An 18,065-nucleotide genomic window follows, 5' to 3' on the forward strand; every position below is an offset into this window, starting at 1 on the left:
CTCATTATCCCTGATGTTCCTCATGGTTAAAAAGGGCTGAATTTTCCTGAGCTTGGAGGTGGGGGAGCCTGGAAAATAGGGAGGAGCCACATCGGGACTGCTTCCTGATGGGTCCCTGCCGGCAGGGAACTTTCCCAGGGGTGGGCTGGGAATCGGATCAGCTGCCAGCTCCATGGAGATGCTGGTTAAGGCACCCAATTAGGGGTGATTTTGCAGCTGTGCCAGCATTTTGCCACTGGCGGAGTGGCCTCCCCGCAGTGTGTGGAGGCCACCAGCTCAATGGAGGTGGCATGCCTGAAACAGGCTGGAGAGTCATCGGAGCCGGAGGCTCCATGCCCCTTTGATGAGCATGGAAGACTGCAATCTCAGCCAAGCCCGATTCAGCAGAGGGCTTTCCCCTCCATCCCTATAGACCAGGCCTCGATCTTGTTTATTTCTTCACTGCCATGCGGGTCAGCGAGGGCACCTCCATGTTAAGGCACCCTCACAGTCCCTTGCGGTAGGGCTGCCGAGGCTTCAGAATGGCCAGTCCTCTGATTGGGCCTGCAGCAGTGAGCGACGGCCTACTGTCCTTAATTGGATGGCAGGTCCAGAAATGGCTAATTAGGAGGCCACCTCCTGCTGATTACTGAGCTGCTCTTACTGCCAGCATATTTGGTCCCAATGTCAGGGTCCCAAAGCTTGGGAAAAGCTTGGGAAAATGTCTATGATAATAGATGAAGAGCAATCACCAGGGTGAGATGAAAGGTGCTTAGTGCAAATGAAATAATAACATTGCACTAGGCAGTTTGTTCAAGACAGCAAAAATGAGAGGAAACTGGAAAAAAGAAATGCTAACAGAGCATATCTGTATTGATACCATCGTATCCAAAATCTACTGCCAAAAAGGGAGTGATTGCACCTCCCTGCTGGTAAAAAATTGCAATATTACAAACTGGACTTTTCCACAGCAACCAATGCAAAATCAGAAAACTTGGCACAAAGCTAAGGAATTAGAATGAACTATTTTGAGTAGATCATGATTTATACGATCGTATACAATGGGTGATAACGAGTTGGCAGCTCATTTCACATCTCTCCTGATTTTTATTTCATATTGTTTTACACTATTGCACAAAGTCAAGGTCTAACTCTTTGAACTTGATGAGCTGAAATAAAAATTCCAATATTCCCTTCCTTTCCTGAAAGTGCTGACTCATGCTGGGATGTAGGCCTGTGGACAATGTCTGTCTTCTGGCACCTCACCCAAGTAACCACATTCACTTTCCAGCTGAGGTCGTTGGTTAGCGGTGAGGGGTGGAAACCCTGGCCAATGAGCCCAGAAGTACAGAAGTCATTTATAGAGTCCCTACTACTATCCCAGCTGAGATCAACTAATTCAGCATAGACTTTGGATCCAACATTGCATTATCCTGAGCTGCATGATTCACTATCACACCAGGCAGTGTGTTTGACAGCAGAGTCATTGAAGGAACCTCTAATAATTTGGGAAAACAGCATGATTAGAGAGTTTGTAAGTACAATCACTGTGTCCGGTTTCTCAAGATTTTCTACACAAGTAAATATTTTTTTTTCTTCCAGGAGGAGACTTGGTGTGGAACAAGGCCAAGCTGTTTGTGTAACATTGGCAGAAACAAATGGCAATAAAAATCTCAATGAGCTGTGAAGAACAGCAGCAGAACTAGTGCTCAACAAGATGACTACATGTTCGCCTGTGTTACTGCACGGCTTCATGGGAATCCATGCTGGCACACAACATCCATAGAACGTGTCGAATGAGGGCATGTCAACTGAAAGATAACTCTCTTCAGCAAAGCACCGGGGGGCCTTTTTTATTTAACATTATTGCTCTTTGAAAAAAAGATTCAAATATTTCTAAGGCTTCTGGATGAGATGAAAGATTAACCACCACCTTGAGATATTAATTGACTAGGGCAATGGCAGAAAAGTTTGACTGTGTCACCAATGTCCATGGGTTTGATCTAGGTGTCCGTTACATCGAGCTGAAGCCTTTGGGATATGGTGCTAATGGATTGGTATTTGCGGCAATTGACAGCCAAAGCTACCGTAAGGTTGCGGTGAAAAAGATCACAATTAGCGACTCCCGAAGTATCAAGCACGCTCTGCGAGAGATCAAAATCATCCGTCGATTGGATCATGACAACATCGTAAAGGTTTTTGAGGTCCTCGGCCCCAAAGGAAGTGACATACCTCGTGATATCTGTAGGTTGAGCGTCGTGTACATAGTCCAAGAACACATGGACACAGACCTTGCTCGCCTTTTGGAGCAGGGATCCCTCTCAGAGGAACACGCAAAGCTTTTTATGTACCAATTACTTCGAGGACTCAAGTACATCCACTCAGCTAACATACTGCACAGGGATCTAAAGCCAGCCAATATCTTTATCAACACTGAAGACCTTGTGTTGAAAATTGGTGACTTTGGATTGGCGAGGATTGTGGACCCACATTATTCACACAAAGTAAGTGAGCTACATTAAAACCCACTGGCTCAATATAGTACTGGGGTATATAGTACTGTTAGTTGCCAATTCAATACAGTAGGGTAGGCAACTACAAGATATTTTACACTTATCTGCAGAGAGCCAGAAAACATCCTTTGTACACCATTTTCTTGCTTTTATACTCAGAAGCACTGGGCAACCGTCAATCTCTATCGGTGTTTTGAACATTGCTTTTATACAGACACCTTATAGCAAACGCATGGGACCAGCGCCCTGTCTAAATATGTGAAACAACTTCCCTTACCACAAAGGCAGAATTGTAGATTCCGAAGGTTTACACTGAAGTATTCATCCGATGGAGGAAGCTAATGAGCCTGCAGTTGGCTGTACTCCTTTAATGTAAAAGCGCCATATGATACTGTCCATAATCAGACAATCTACTGACACACAAGGCCTGAAATTCCAGGTCTCCTGCTCTGCCACCAGATGGAATCAGGAAAGAGATACATGGCCATCAACCACAGGACATCAACCATGTTCCAAATCTCAGAGATGGGGTCATTTTAATAGTCAGTCATGGTCAATGTTTGGAACTAAGGAAGATATATATACTGGTTATAATTTCTAGAATATCCCAGGAACACCCCAGACATGCCCCAGAGGCCAGTTGCAGATATTAGGGGTAGGGAGTAGGAGTCTTGCTCTCCCCCCCCCGCCCCCCACCCCAAAACCAGGATTTCCGAAAGTTCTTAAATGACGTGGTAGAGTACCGTAGTGGTTATGTCACTGGAATATAGCCCAGAGACTTGCAAAAGAAATCTAGAAATAAATAGCTAGTAATAAATATCAGTAAAAGTGACTGTGAAGCTGTGTCATTGTGGTAAAAACTCAGCAGGTTCACAAATGCTCTATCGAGAAGGAAACCTGTTTTCCTTACCTGGTCTGTGGGCGATCTGACCAATCTCACAATCCCCCCACCACAGGAATTTCGTCCTTGGAATATTTAGGCTCAGATTTGAACAGTGGTCACTTGGATGAGGTTGCAGAAGTGGGCCATACCCTACATCATTCCCAGTTTCAGGAGACAACTTGAGAATATCGGGGTCATGGAGGCAGGGAACAAATTCCTTTTTTAAAAAAGTAATGATTTTTTACAAATATATGAAGGTCAGTTGCAGGTCAACTCATTGAATCATATCCCACTTACACTGGCGGCTAAATTCACTTCAGCATGTATTGAACTAAATAGAATATGGTCTCCTGGCACTTTAACTAACCTTACCTTACTAACATAAAGCAACAGCATGTTCTTTTTATGAGTTACTTACAATTGCAAATGAAACATTTTTAGAACCTTAGGCCACACTTATAGTATAGTTACTGTTTGAGACCATTACCTGTTTCAAGTGACACAGCAACAACTTGCATTTATTTAGCACCTTTAAGGTATCAAAACATCCCAAGGATCTTAGCAAAGTACTGGCAAACTTGAATTATACTGCTCGCTTCACTTACCTTCTTGGCTAACAAAATAACAGTTAGCACATACACCTAGAACTCTGCTCATCTGTGTCCAAATACTGCGTAGATTTTTTATGTTAAACAAGAGCCAACAGAAAACCTGACTCCGTGGCAGTCTTAAGTTTCTGAGTATTAAACAATATCATTGCCCCAAAGCTTGCTGATACAGAAATAGCTCCCTTTGCTCAGGTATCCTCTGCTTGAAAAGTGCTGTCATCAACCCCCTGTCCTTTAAAAAAACTCAATTGCTGTACCCTTTCCAGCTACCATGCCAAATCTAATCTGTCTTCCCTCTCCTTGAACATACCAACATATGAATTAGGAGCAGGAGTAGGCCATTCGGCCCCTCGAGTCTGCTCCGCCATTTGATAAGATTATGGCTGGTCTGATTGTGGCCTTAACTCCATTTTCCTGACTACCTGCTATACCCTTTGACTCCCTTGTCAATCAAGAATCTATCTAGCTTAGCCTTAAAAATATTCAATGACCCTGCCTCCACTGCTCGCTGAGGAAGAGAATTCCACAGACTGCTGACCCTCTGAGAGAAAATAATTCTCCTCATCTCTGTCTTAAACAGTTTCCCCTAGTTCTAGTCTCTTCCACAAAGGGAAACATCCTCTCAGCATCCACCCTGTCAAGTCCCCTCAGGATCTTATATGTTTCATGAAGATCACCTCTCATTCATCTGAATTCCAATGGATACAAGCCCAACCTGTCTAACGTTTCTTCATAAGGTTACCCCTTCATCCCAGGAATCAGTCGAGTGAACCTTCTGAGTTGCATCTAATGCAATTACATCCTTTCTTAAGGAAGGAGACCAAAACTGTACGCAGTACTCCAGATGTGGTCTCACCAACGCCCTGTATAACTGTAACAGAACTTCCTACTTTTATACTCAATTTCCCTTGCAATAAATGACAACATTCCATTTGCCTTCCTATTCATTTGCTGTACCTGCATACTAACCTTTTGTGATTCATTGAGTATGTTGTTGCCATACTGCTCTGTGGCCAGTGCCCCCAAAAGTTTCTCTTTGAATCCCCACTGTCTGGTTTCTGCCCTGCCAAGACCACCTTAGTTAAAGTCATTAATTAAATTCTCTGTGACTGCAATCATGACATGCTATCCCTGACTAACTTTTAAAGGCTGCTTTATGTGATCAATTACTGCATCCATCACCACTTTCTCTGATCTGTAGTCCTTCTAGTTCAACTTCTACTTATCCTGTGGGGCCTACATATTTCCAATAATGATTACTTCTCCCATCCCACAGTCAACTCTGTGTACCCCAAGCTTCCATCCTTATCCTTCAGTGCCAGCCTCAATTCCACAGCCACGTCTGTACTGTCAGACCGCTTATCAAATGTGAGATCTTTTTCCAACTGAGCATTGGGAAACTGAAGCCATTTTATTCAGCTCCTGCTGAAAATGACTCAAACTTCCTTCCTCGACGCTACACTCAAATTGAACCAGAAACTGCACCACACTCAATGTCTATTTGACCCTGAGCTGAGCTTCAAACCCCATAGCCTAAATGGCACCAAGGCAGCATACTTTCACTTCTGCAGCATTACCTATCTTCATCCCTACTTCAACTCTTTCACCACCAAAAGTTTTCCTGTTATTATTCTTCAAGACTTGACTTCTAAAACACCCTCTTCGCTGCTCTCTGAGTTCTTCTTTATACAAACTTCAAAAAACTTTTTCACCCAGAGGGTGGTGGGGGTCTGGAACCCTCAACTCATTCAAAAGGAGTCTGCATATGCACCTCAAGTGCCGTATTCTGCAGGGCTACGGACCAAATGCTGGAAGGTGGGACTAGAATGTTTGGATCGTTTTTGGCCGGCACAGACACAATGGGCCGTGGCCTCTTACTGCGCCTTAAACTTGCTATGATTCTATGATTATATGTCCAAAACTGTGGCAACCACATCCCAACTCACAGTAAATCTTGCTTTGGTCCTTACTGACCTCCACCTACCACCAACCACCATCTCTCCCTCGCGCCCCTCTCCCCTCCCCACCATAATTTCCCAACTAATAGATTCAAAGTCCTTGTCCTTTTTTACAAATCCCTCCATATTTTTCCCCCACCCTACCTCTGAAAACTCCTCCAGCCGTACATTCCAAGCTACACTGTACTATTCCCAATGCTGGGCTCCTGTGCATTGCTCCTGCTGTTATTCAATTGATTAAAGAACTTTAAGTCACCTTGGCCCCACCTTCTAGAACTCCCTCCCTAAACCTCATTGTGCCACCACTTCCCTTTCCATCTTTTAAAATCTCTTCAGAGTTTTTCCTTTGACTACCTTCAGCCAACTCTTCGAAATCCTCTATCACTTGGTCTGTCATTTTCCTATGGGAAGCACCTTGAGAAGTTTGATTATGTTAAAGACATTATATACATGTACGATGATGTTGATGAAAAATAGCATTTACAAAGTTCCAAAATGTTTTTTTAAAACTTATTTCAAACTGATTATAGTGTGAAGCCAAAGTGACACAGGTTTACCATCTCGAAAGGATCTTATACGGTTTGTCTAAGTTTGATTTTGAGTGATTTTGCAATGGAGTTATTAACAGATTTCATTTTGGTGTAAAGCTGAAACTGCTTGGCCTTATTGCAAATTGTGAAGCATGATTGGTCTAATTGTTTCAGTTGAGTCATTAGGAAATTAGAGGAAAACGTAACTACTCTCCAAAGAAATATCACATTTGGATTTCTATAAATTGGTAATTCTTTGTGTAGTAAATGATCCAATCTTTACTTTGGCACCAGAACTCCATTTCTTTACACAAATTTGATCATTTAGGTGCATTTTGGAAGTGTATTTATTATGCTGAGCAGAAAATTTGATAATAAACATTTCTCTCGGGATCAGCTTTCTTGCTTAGATCAGGGATAGTCGATGACCAGGAATTCTACAAGTGAGATATCAGTCTTGATTTTAACTTGTAGGTTCTGACTTCAGCTACATGGCGCGACAATGTCTCCTGCCTGAAGCCAGACATCAACAAAGTAGCTAGAGGGTTTGAGACCGTGCAGGCCTTAGTCTGGCCTGTGGTTAAAATTGTGTACATGTCCTGATGATGCTATGGGGACACAGCTTTGCTATTTAAATTCAGACCCTGCTTCTCTGGGTTGTGCGGCATTCCCATTCCACATTTTAGACTAGTTAAATGGTGGAGCTTGGTAATGCATCACACCCTACTCCTCACCCTCTTACCCTGTTCCTACCAAGCAGGTTGAATTAAAATCTGCCTTATAGTTTTGTTGGTTGAAGTTCTGTGCATAAATTGGTTATCACTGTGTCTCTACTCAAATGCATTAATAAGTCAATTAAATTAAGAAGTCATCTTTATATTCTCTGCCTGGGAGATATATAGAATGGAAAAAACAGTGAATAACGGAAATCTCAAGTAAAGAGGGTAAATTACAGAAACATATTGCACAAGATTTTGTGGTGCCAGTAGCGCATTAGCTCTTATATGTTGGAGAGGCCCCACAATTTCCTGAGAGAGGGTACATATGTGCACTAATTGGAAAGTTGGGGTGGGCCAGCCAATACGACGCCCAAAGGTTCACCACTTCACACGGCAAGTATGGAACCGGCGTGAATTTGGACTAATTACCCAAGAATTCTGAATTAATTACACTTTAAAATTTAAAATAATAAAGACAGAAAATGCTGGAAATACTCAGCAGGTCAGGCAGCATCTGGTGAAAGGTCATCAGCCTGAAATGTTAACTCTGTTTTTATCTCCAAAGATGCTGCCAGACCTGCTGAGTATTTCCAGCATTTTCTGTCTTTTTTTCAGATTTCAGGCATCCACAGTATTTTGCTCTTGCATTAAAATTTTGCGCTTGTATTTTCAGGCGTAAGTGGCCTCCTGTCAATTCAAGAATGAGGAGGCCCACACCATTTTAAAAGTTAAAATGGACTGATTTTTCAATTACCTTTTAAAATTCTGATAAATCTTGTTAAAAGTAAAACCTATGATATTTTAGCATGATTTATCAGACTTTTTAAAATGGTTTATCTGATCGAAATTATTTTACACTTGAAAGATTTTTACATTTTTTAATTTTATAACATCATTTTTTTGTCTACTAAATGTGTGATTTTATAAAGCCTTTTTCCTGCAGCTTCCTACTTTATACAGTTTTTGTGGTGCAGTAACTAAGCCACAGCCATGACTTCCATTTTCGCCTGCAATGGCTTGTACTGCTGGGCTTCGCTGCAACGCACACCGGGAGGGAATCCTCCCTCAAGGCAGCTGAAATTCTTTGTCACTAGGATTGTGGTAGTTTTTGCAGAGATTTAGTCGATGTCAGCAGCGAGCAACACCACTGAATGCAAAATCTGGGCCATTGACACAGTAAATATTATTCTCAGCTCTAGCTTGGGTTTAAAAGTTGTTGTTCAATCCCCATCCAGTACCTGAGTGCGTGGTCTAAGCTGACACCTTAGGGCAGTGCTGAGCCAGTGCTCCATTGTTGAAACTGCAACCTTCTTCTAAGGAGCTATTTAACTGAGGCCTTTTTTATTTACCTGGATGTTAAAGATTACATGCCATTATTTGAAGAAGAACAGGGAGTCCTGGATCAACCAGCATGACCAAAAAATAAATAAATTGCTTTGTCTTCTCATTGCTACTTGTGGACTTTGTTGGGTGAAAAATGACTGCATAAATAGCAAGGCGCCACTTCAAATGTAACTAATTGCATTTTAAGTGTGTTGAGACATCCTAAGAAATGTGATACAATGCTTTATAAGTAACTCATGCTTTTTCATCAGCATCTAAATGAAAAAAGGCAAGTTTCAGACGCTGAGTGACCTGTGTGCATTTTCACTTTATAAAAACCTATATCCTGTTTGTCAGACAATTGGCTAAAAAACTAAGGATATTCCCAGCAGTAGGAATAGCAGCAGCTTGCCCACCCACCGACCGGAGGTGGGCGGCCATTTGAGGCAATTAATAGGCCTATTGACAGTCATTTTACACCCCATCAGCATTTTACTGGCATCGGAACATCCCCCGTCGCATGGGGAGACCACCAGCTACATCGAGGTGGCCTTCCAGCGTCTCTCTGGTTGGGTGGGTGGGGGCAACCTTCCTTTCCAAAGGAGGGGCACACCAAAGGTAATGGCCACCCCCCACAGCCCTGACACTGCCGCTGGAGGGTTCACCCCTCCAATCAATATTTTTTGTGCAGCCTCAGCTGCAGCCACCTCTCCCAGTGGCACTGCCGAGGTTCTGGAGCTGCCAACCTCTGATTGGGCTGGCAGCTTGAAGAGGCAGGTTGCCGCTCTTAATTGACTGTCGTCAGTAAAATTGCCACTACAGTCCCGCCATTTGCCCACATGGGCCCAGGACCTGCATTTGGTCCCAACGTCTGTGCTCACAGCACGCTGATAAAATCCTGGCCACCATTTACTATGAATTTGAGGCTGACTTTATTCTGGCTTTGGAAGAGTTCATTATGGGATAGAATGGACACAGTCTATGGAAGATTAACATAATGGATCATGGCGGTCATTTTCAACTTCACTACGTGAGCAATTATGTGACATAATTGCTCACCTAACTTTTACAAAACCCATTCAATTTTCATTCGTGTGATTTCATTGGGATGAATATTGAATGACCTCTGTAATGGCCAGGTAATCCACCATGTCATGTTATCGTCAAGACCCAAATTGAAAAATTATGCCCCTCCTCCCATCCACCCATAGCTTGATGGAGTGAACAGTCTCTCCTCATTCCACACTTCCTTAAGTTGACGTGAAAGCAAAGAAAAAATAATAATCATTTGCATAGATGAAGCATCTCATAGAGCACACAGCAGATTTACAAGGAGGTAGCCTGGACTGGAGAATTTTAGTTATGAGGAAAGATTGGATAGGCTAGGGTTGTTTTCTTTGGAATAAAGGAGGCTGAGGGGAGACCTAATTGAAATGTATAAAATTATGAGGCGTCTAGATAGAGTGGATAGGAAAGAAAGCCCTATTCCCCTTGGTTGAGGGGTCCATACCAGGGGGCATAGATTTAGGACGTAGGAGGTTTAGAGGAGATTTAAGGGAAATTTTTTCACTCAGAGGGCGGTGGGGATCTGGAACACACTGCCTGAAAGGGTGACAGAGGGAGAAATCCTCATAACATTTAAAAAGTACGAGGATACGCACTTGATGTGCTGTAACCTACAAGGCTACAGAACAAGAGCTGGAAAGTGGGATTAGGCTGAATGGCTACTTGTCGGCTGGTGCGGACACGATGGGCCGAACGGCCTCCTTCCGTGCTGTCAACGTCTATGATAATACGATCCTATGACACTGACTAACAGGAGCCTCTATTAAAGGGACAGAAAAATGAGCATTGCAATGAAACGTAACTGAGGTTTTAAGAGGGTATTCTGTGTGCGACAGCTTTGTAATTTTTCATCAGGAATTTGAATGTAATTGGAATTCACACTGTGCCCTGCAATACTACCACAGTGGCAGTATGCTTTATAAATCATTCAGTGCAGCAGCAATGTAAGGATGTGAAACAGAAGAGGACAGATTGAATCAACACAGTGCACAATATGACCTGCTGAAAGTGCAATGTGCAGAAACATCCACTTATTATTTCCACTTGAGTGGAATGAAATATACTGTATGAGAAGCTTCACAGGTCACAGATATTTAAATGAGATTCTGTCTATTCTCCAATTAAAAGTATATTATTCATAAGACTAACAGCACCAAATAAATATCACTGGGAAATGATGTCAAATAGAGTTTTTACTAATTAGGTATCTTGGAGCCAATGTTACACCTCACTGTGACTTTTGAGTGACAGAGGGAGCTATCAGCTATGCCTAATATGTTGCAGGTTATGATGTATCAGAGAATGCTCCAGTAAAGGGGCAATAGTGTAAGATAGTAAGATAGGGATAAGGAGATTGCAAGGTAAAATACAATCTTGTCTATCTTTAGTGGGCCACATTTGGAATATAAGGAAAGATTTTCTACCCACTGCTGTGTATACATGTCTGTTGGGCAAGAGGAGTAGCCGAGAGGTGGGGTGAGGGGGAGGGAACAAAGTTCAGAGGAGTGCCGTTACCTTGAAAGTATGTGAGAAGCACACTATTCCTTACTAAACAACCGGTCTCTGCTAGCTTCTGCTGGTATGCATGAGCCTTAAGGGTTTGAAAATCATGGATCCAACTGCTCTACACAAACATCAGTAGCGCAGTCTCAATCAACGGGTGGGATTCTGAAAGTTTCCCGATCAAATCTGGAGTCAGACAGGGCTGCCCTCTGTCCCCGGTCTTGTTTGTTTGCTGTATTGAACCCTTTGCTGAGTCTATTAGGAAGGATGCGAGCATAAGAGGGGTGACAATCCCAGGCAGCGGAGGCACTCAGGTCAAAACCTCCCTGTACATGGATGACGTCGCCGTTTTCTGCTCGGATCCGCTGTCCGTGCGCAGACTGATGAGCATCTGCGACCAGTTCGAACTGGCCTCGGGAGCCAAAGTTAACCACGGCAAGAGCGAGGCCATGTTCTTTGGCAACTGGGCTGACCGATCCTTTGTCCCCTTCACCGTCAGGTCAGATTACCTGAAGGTGCTGGGGATATGGTTCGGAAGGGCCGGGGCGTGCACCAAAACATGGGAGGAGCGAGTAGCCAAGGTACGACAAAAGTTGGGCATGTGGGGGCAGCGATCTCTCTCCATTGTGGGTAAGAACCTGGTCATCAGGTGCGAGGCGCTCACGTTGTTGCTCTACGTGGCGCAGGTCTGGTCCATACCCCACTCCTGCGCCGTGGCAGTCACCCGAGCCATTTTCCGCTTCGTCTGGGGATGTAAAATGGACCGGGTCCGGAGGGACACGATGTTCAAATCTCTGGACAAGGGCGGGAAAAATGTACCCAACGTGGCCCTCATCCTGATGACCACCTTCGTGTGCGGCTGCATCAAGCTGTGTGTAGATCCCCAGTACGCAAACTCCAAGTGTCACTACGTGCTGAGGTTCTATCTGTCCCCGGTGTTGCGAAGGATGGGCCTGGTCACATTGCCGCGGAACGCTCCATGCAGTTGGGTGGTGCCATACCACCTATCCTTCGTGGAGCAGTTTCTGCGGGAAAACACGTTTGACCACTGGTCCATCAGGCAGTGGTCTGCACGGAATGTCCTCAAGGCCCTACGGGAAAAGGAAACGGTGGATCATGTCGGATGGTTCCCCGAGCAGACCGTCAAAGTCATTTGGCGGAATGCCTCATCACCAGAACTTTCAAACAAGCACCAAGACGTAGCTTGGCTGGTGGTGAGAAGGGCCCTCCCCGTCAGATCCTTCATGCACACCCGAAGTCTCGCCCCCTCCGCACAATGCCCCCGTGTTGGCTGTGGTGGGGAAGAGACGGTCGCCCACCTCCTCCTGGAATGTGCCTTTGCAAAGCAGGTGTGGAAAGAGATGCAGTGGTTTTTGTCAAGGTTCATCCCAAGCAGCTCTGTAACACAGGAGTCTGTGCTCTACGGGCTGTTCCCAGGGACGCACACCGAGACAAACATCAACTGCTGCTGGAGGACTATCAATTCGGTGAAAGACGCCCTTTGGTCTGCCCGAAACTTGCTGGTCTTCCAGCGCAAAGAGTTGTCCACCACCGAATGTTGCAGACTGGCACATTCCAAGGTCCAGGACTACGTGCTGAGGGACGCACTAAAGCTTGGGGCAGCCGCAGCAAAGGCTCAATGGGGAAAGACCACAGTGTAAGGTTCCCCCACCAAGCTGGACTGAGGGGCTGGATCAATGGGAAACCCCTCGAACTGTATCGTTAATATTCTCAATTGCTGTAAATGTAAAACTGTAATTGACATGCCAATTGTGAAACAGAAGGGTTGTGAAGAAACTCATGACAGTATTGAAGGAAACTGATCTCCCTTGCAATGTTTGTATTTTTTGGTGCTGTTTGGAAACTGTTTGGCAATGTAATTTTTACAGATTTTTATGAATAAAGTATATTTTGGAAATTTAAAAAAAAATCATGCAAATAAGAGCAGGCCTTCCCTCAGCTCCATTTTCATTGGATTACTCCTGTGATGCAATATCATCATTGACAAAGCAATTTACATGGTCACATTTGGTAACTCACTTCTTGCCGTTTTGCTTGAAGCTGTATTTAGTTGCACTGGGAGTTAGTGTGAGGTGTAATGTTGACACATCCATTTGCTTTGGTTGCCTTTCATTTGGTGCATATGTTTTACAAAGTCAATAAGAGCGACCCCTTATTTTACAGCCATTTGGCCCATCGAGTCCATGCCAGCTCTCTGCAGAGCAATCCCAGTCAGTCCCACTCCCTATGTTCAGCCCCATAGCCCTGAAGGTTTTGGTCCTTTTGCATTTAAGTATTGTGTTAATTACATTATTTTTATAACTTAGTAGTTTAGTTTAGTTTAGAGATACAGCACTGAAACAGGCCCTTCGGCCCACCAAGTCTGTGCCGACCATCAACCACCCATTTATGCTAATCCTACACTAATTCCATATTCCTACCACATCCTCACCTGTCCCTATATTTCCCTACCACCTACCTATACTAGGGGCAATTGCTAATGGCCAATTAACCTATCAACCTGCAAGTCTTTGGCATGTGGGAGGAAATCGGAGCACCCGGAGGAAACCCACGCAGACACAGGGAGAACTGGCAAACTTCACACAGGCAGTACCCAGAATTGAACCCGGGTCGCTGGAGCTGTGAGGCTGCAGTGCTAACCACAGCGCCACTGTGCCGCATTCTCACCTCTTAAGTTGAAGATGCAGGGTTTGACCCAATTCCAGACAATGCCACAGGGTTGAAACTGGAGCTCAAGCTCTGAATTCTGGATTGACATCCAGCAGGGTATTTCCATCTGATGGCTGTGGGTGGTTTCCCCCCATATCAGATGGGTTGATGAACTAACCACCTTATTGCCTTGTATATAAGAGGTTTACAACCATGAAAGGAGCATTCACATACAAGCATACGAATTAGGAGCAGGAGTAGGCCACTCGGCCCTTCGAGCCTGCTCCGCCATTCAATGAGTTCATCCACCTACCCCCGATAACCTTCCACCCCCTTGCTTATCAAGAATCTATCTACCTCTGCCTTAAAAATATTCAAAGATTCTGCTTACACCGCCTGTTGAGGAAGAGAATTCCAAAGACTCACAACCCTCTGAGAGAAAAAATTTCTCCTCATCTCTGTCTTAAATGGGTGACCCCTTATTTTTAAACCGTGACCCCTGGTTCTAGATCCTCCCACAAGGGGAAAACATGCTTCCCACATCACAGCCTGTCAGAGTTTTAATCTGTTTGTGAGTCCTTCCACTACTTCAACGCACCTTCCCAGTATAGCTCTTTACAAGTTAGTATCTTCAATAAAAGAACCGACCTTTTGGATTCACTGATCTTATCTGTGTTGTTGGTGTGTCAGCGTTATAACCCAAAATGTAACACTTCACACTGTCTTCCAAGGGAAAAACAACAACCACATTTTAAGGGAGCTAGGAAGAAGGTTAAAAAGCAGGACCTCAAAAGCAGTAATCTCAGGATTACTCGTAGTCCCATGTGCAAGTGAGCATAGGAATAGGAGAATTGAGCGATTGAACATGTGACTGGCGATTTGGTGTAGGCGGGAGGACATCAGATTGCTGAGACATTGGGACCGGTTCTGGGTCAGGTGTGACCTGTACAAGATGGACAGGTTGCATCTTAGCAGGACTGGCACAAATATCCTCGCAGGGAGATTTGCTAGTGCTGTTGGGCAGGGTTTAAACTAAATTGTCAGGGATATGGGAACCTGAGAGAGAGCTCAGATTGGAGGGAAGCAAAACTGGTAACTTGTCTGGGGTGTGGGAGCAAGTATTGGAGAGGAATACCAAGGTGCACAGAATACTGGGGGAGATAGATAGCACGAGAGTAGGGAAGAGTGCGTAATTAGGTGGGGTCAGAGTAAGGGAGAAAGTAATAAAGTCTGAATCAGGGTTAATATGCATGTATGTGAATGCACAGAGTGTGGCTAATAAGACTGCTGAGACACAGGTGCAGATTGCCATGTAGAAATATGTTGTTGTGGCTATAACAGAGACCTGGCTCAAAGAAGGGCAAGACTGGGTGTTAAATATTCCTGGATACAAGGTGTTCAGGAAAGATAGGAAAGGGAGAAAAGGGGGAGGGGTGGTGATATTGATTAAGGAGAGCATTGCTGGAGAAAAAGGATGTCCTAGAGAGGTCGAGGACTGAATCAATTTGGCGAGAGCTGAGGAACAAAAAAGGTGCAGTTACATTGCTCGGTGTTGTCTATAGGCCACCAGCTAGTGGGAACACATTTGCAAGGAAATTACAAAGAAGTGCAAAATTTATAGTGTAGTTTTAATGGGGGCCTTTAATTATCCAAACATAGACTGGGATAATAGTAGTGTAAAGGGCTGTGAGGGGCAAGAGTTCCTAAAGAGTGTTCAGGAAAATTTTCTACAACAGTATGTTTCTAGTCCAACGAGAAAGGAGGCACTGCTAGGCCTGGTTCTTGGGAATGAGGTGGGCCAAGTGGAGCAAGTATCAGTAGGAGAGCATTTAGGGGATGTGATCATTGTATCATAAGGTTTATATGGAAAAGGACAAAGAGCAATCCAGGTTAAGAATAATTAACAGGAGGAAGGCCAACTTCAATGGGGTAAGAATGGAGCTGGGGCAAATAAATTGGAGTCAAAAGCAGGCAGGAAAATCACTGGATAAACAATGGGCTACCTTCAAAGAAGAGATAGTTCGGGTATGGTCAAGGTATGTTCCCTTAAAGGGGAAAAGTAGAGCAAACAAATCCAGAGCTCCCGGGATGACATAACAGGCAGAGATTAAGATAAAGAAGAAAAAGTGTTTTTATGACAGATGCCAGGTAGAAAATACTATCGAGAACCAGGTGGAATATAGAAGGTCCAGAGGGGAAGTGAGAAAGCAAATAAGAGAAACAAAGAGAGAACATGAAAAGAGACTGGCAGCTAGCTTTAAAGGAAATCCCAAAGTTTTCTATAGGCATATAAATAGTGAAAGGGTGGTAAAAGGAGGAGTGGGGCCGATTAGGGACTAGAAAGAGGATTTACACATGGAGTTAGAGGGCATAGCTTGAGTTATTAAATGAATACTTTGCATCTGTCTTTACCAAGGAAGAAGATGCAACCCAGGCAATGTTGAAAGAGGAAGTAAGTCAAACACTGGAGGAGTTTAAAATTGATGAAGAGGAAGTATTAGATAGGCTGTCTGTACTTAAAGTGGATAAGGCACCAGGGCCGGATGAGATGCATCCAAGGATACTGAGGGAAGTGAGAGTGAAAATCGCAGAGGCACTGGCCATAATTTTTCAGTCTTCCTTAGACTCGGTGGCGGTGCCAGAGGGCTGGAGAATTGCAAACCCTTGTTCGTAAAAGGGTGTAAAGATAAGCCCAGCAACTACAGGCCAGTAAGTTTAACTTCGGTGGTGGGGAAACTTCTAGAAAAAATAATTCGGGACAAAATCAATAGTCACATGGACAAATGCCAGTTAATTAAGGAAAGCCAGCATAGAATTCGTAAGGGAAAATCATGTTTAATTAACTTGCAGGAGTTTTTTTGAGGAGATGACAGAGAGGGTTGATGTGGGCAATGCTGTTGATGTGGTTTACATAGACTTTCAAAAGGCATTTGATACAGCGCCACACAACAGACTTGTGAGCAAACTTGTAGCTCATGGAATAAAAGGAACGGTCGCAACATGGATAAAAAATTGGCTGAGTGATAGGAAATAATGAGTAGTGGTTAATGGATGTTTTTCAGGCTGGAGGAAGGATTGTAGTGGAGTTCCCCAGGGGTCAGCGTTGGGACCCTTGCTTTTCCTGATTAATATTAATGACCTAGACCTTGGTGTACAGGGCACAATTTCAAAGTTTGCAGATGATACAAAACTTGGAAGCATTGTGAACTGTGAGGAGGATAGTGTAGAACTTCAAAAGGACATAAACAAGTTGGTGGAAAGGGCAGACAGGTGGCAGATGAGGTTCAATGCAGAGAAATGTGAAGTTATTCATTTTGGTAGAACATGGTAGAATTCTACAGGGGGTGCAGGAGCAGAGGGACCTAGGTGTATATTTGCACAAGTCATTGAAGGTGGCAGGCCAAGTTGAGAGAGTGGTTAATAAAGCATACAGTATCCTTGGCTTTATTATTAGGGGCAGAGAGTACAAGAGCAAGGAAGTTATGTTGAACCTATATAAGACACTAGTTCGACCTCAGCTGGAGTATTCCGTCCAATTCTGGGCGCCACACTTGAGAAAAGACGTAAGGGCGTTGGAGAGAGTACAGAAAAGATTCAGGAGAATGGTTCCAGGGATGACAGAGATAGATTGGAGAAGTTAGGACTGTTTTCCTTGGAGACGTGAAGGCTGAGAGGTGATTTGATAGAGGTATTCAAAATCATGAGGCGTCTGGACAGAGTAGATAGAGAGAAACTGTTCCCACTCATGAAATGATTGAGAACAAGAGGGCACAGATTTAAAGTATTTGGTAAGAGAAGCAAAAGTGACATGAGGAAAAACTTTTTCACGCAGCGAGTGGTTAAGGTCTGGAATGCACTGCCTGAGAAAATGGTGGAGGCAGGTTGAACTGAATTGAAGCATTCAAAATTAAACAGTTATATGAAAAGGAAAAATGTGCAGGGTTATGGGGAGAAGGCAGGGGACTGGAACTGAGGCAGTTGCTCTTTCAGAGAGCTGGTGCGGACATGATAGGCCGAATGGCCTCCTTCTGCACTGTAACAATTCTGTGATTCTGTAAAGAAGGGAGTTCTACTTTCAATTCGAGCACTCTATGGGCAATTTTAATCTTGCCCGTCTAGCATGGATGGGGTAATGGGGTGGTTAAAATTGTTGTAGAGGATTTACTGGTATGTTCCTGCTACATTTCTACTGGCCACCTGCCATTTTAACCATACTGTTTCTTTAATCAGCTAAGGAGCCCATCAGAGACAGTCAAGGGCCTCAGAATACATTAAAATCAGGATGCTTTGGAGCAATTAGGACACCATGCTCCA

The 18,065-nt window shown here is 44.0% G+C and overlaps 1 protein-coding gene across 1 annotated transcript in view; it reads left to right on the top strand.

Moving 5' to 3' along the window:
* Positions 1-1,937: 1,937 nt before the first annotated feature.
* LOC137377611 (mitogen-activated protein kinase 4-like) overlaps positions 1,938-18,065 on the top strand; it is an 89,982-nt gene continuing 73,854 nt past the window's right edge. The window contains exon 1 of the mRNA XM_068047481.1: positions 1,938-2,483. Within this exon, the coding sequence (XP_067903582.1) occupies positions 1,938-2,483 (546 nt within the window). The remainder of the gene's footprint in view (positions 2,484-18,065) is intronic.

Source organism: Heterodontus francisci, chromosome 1 (assembly GCF_036365525.1).
Source record: "Heterodontus francisci isolate sHetFra1 chromosome 1, sHetFra1.hap1, whole genome shotgun sequence".
NCBI lineage: Eukaryota > Metazoa > Chordata > Chondrichthyes > Heterodontiformes > Heterodontidae > Heterodontus > Heterodontus francisci.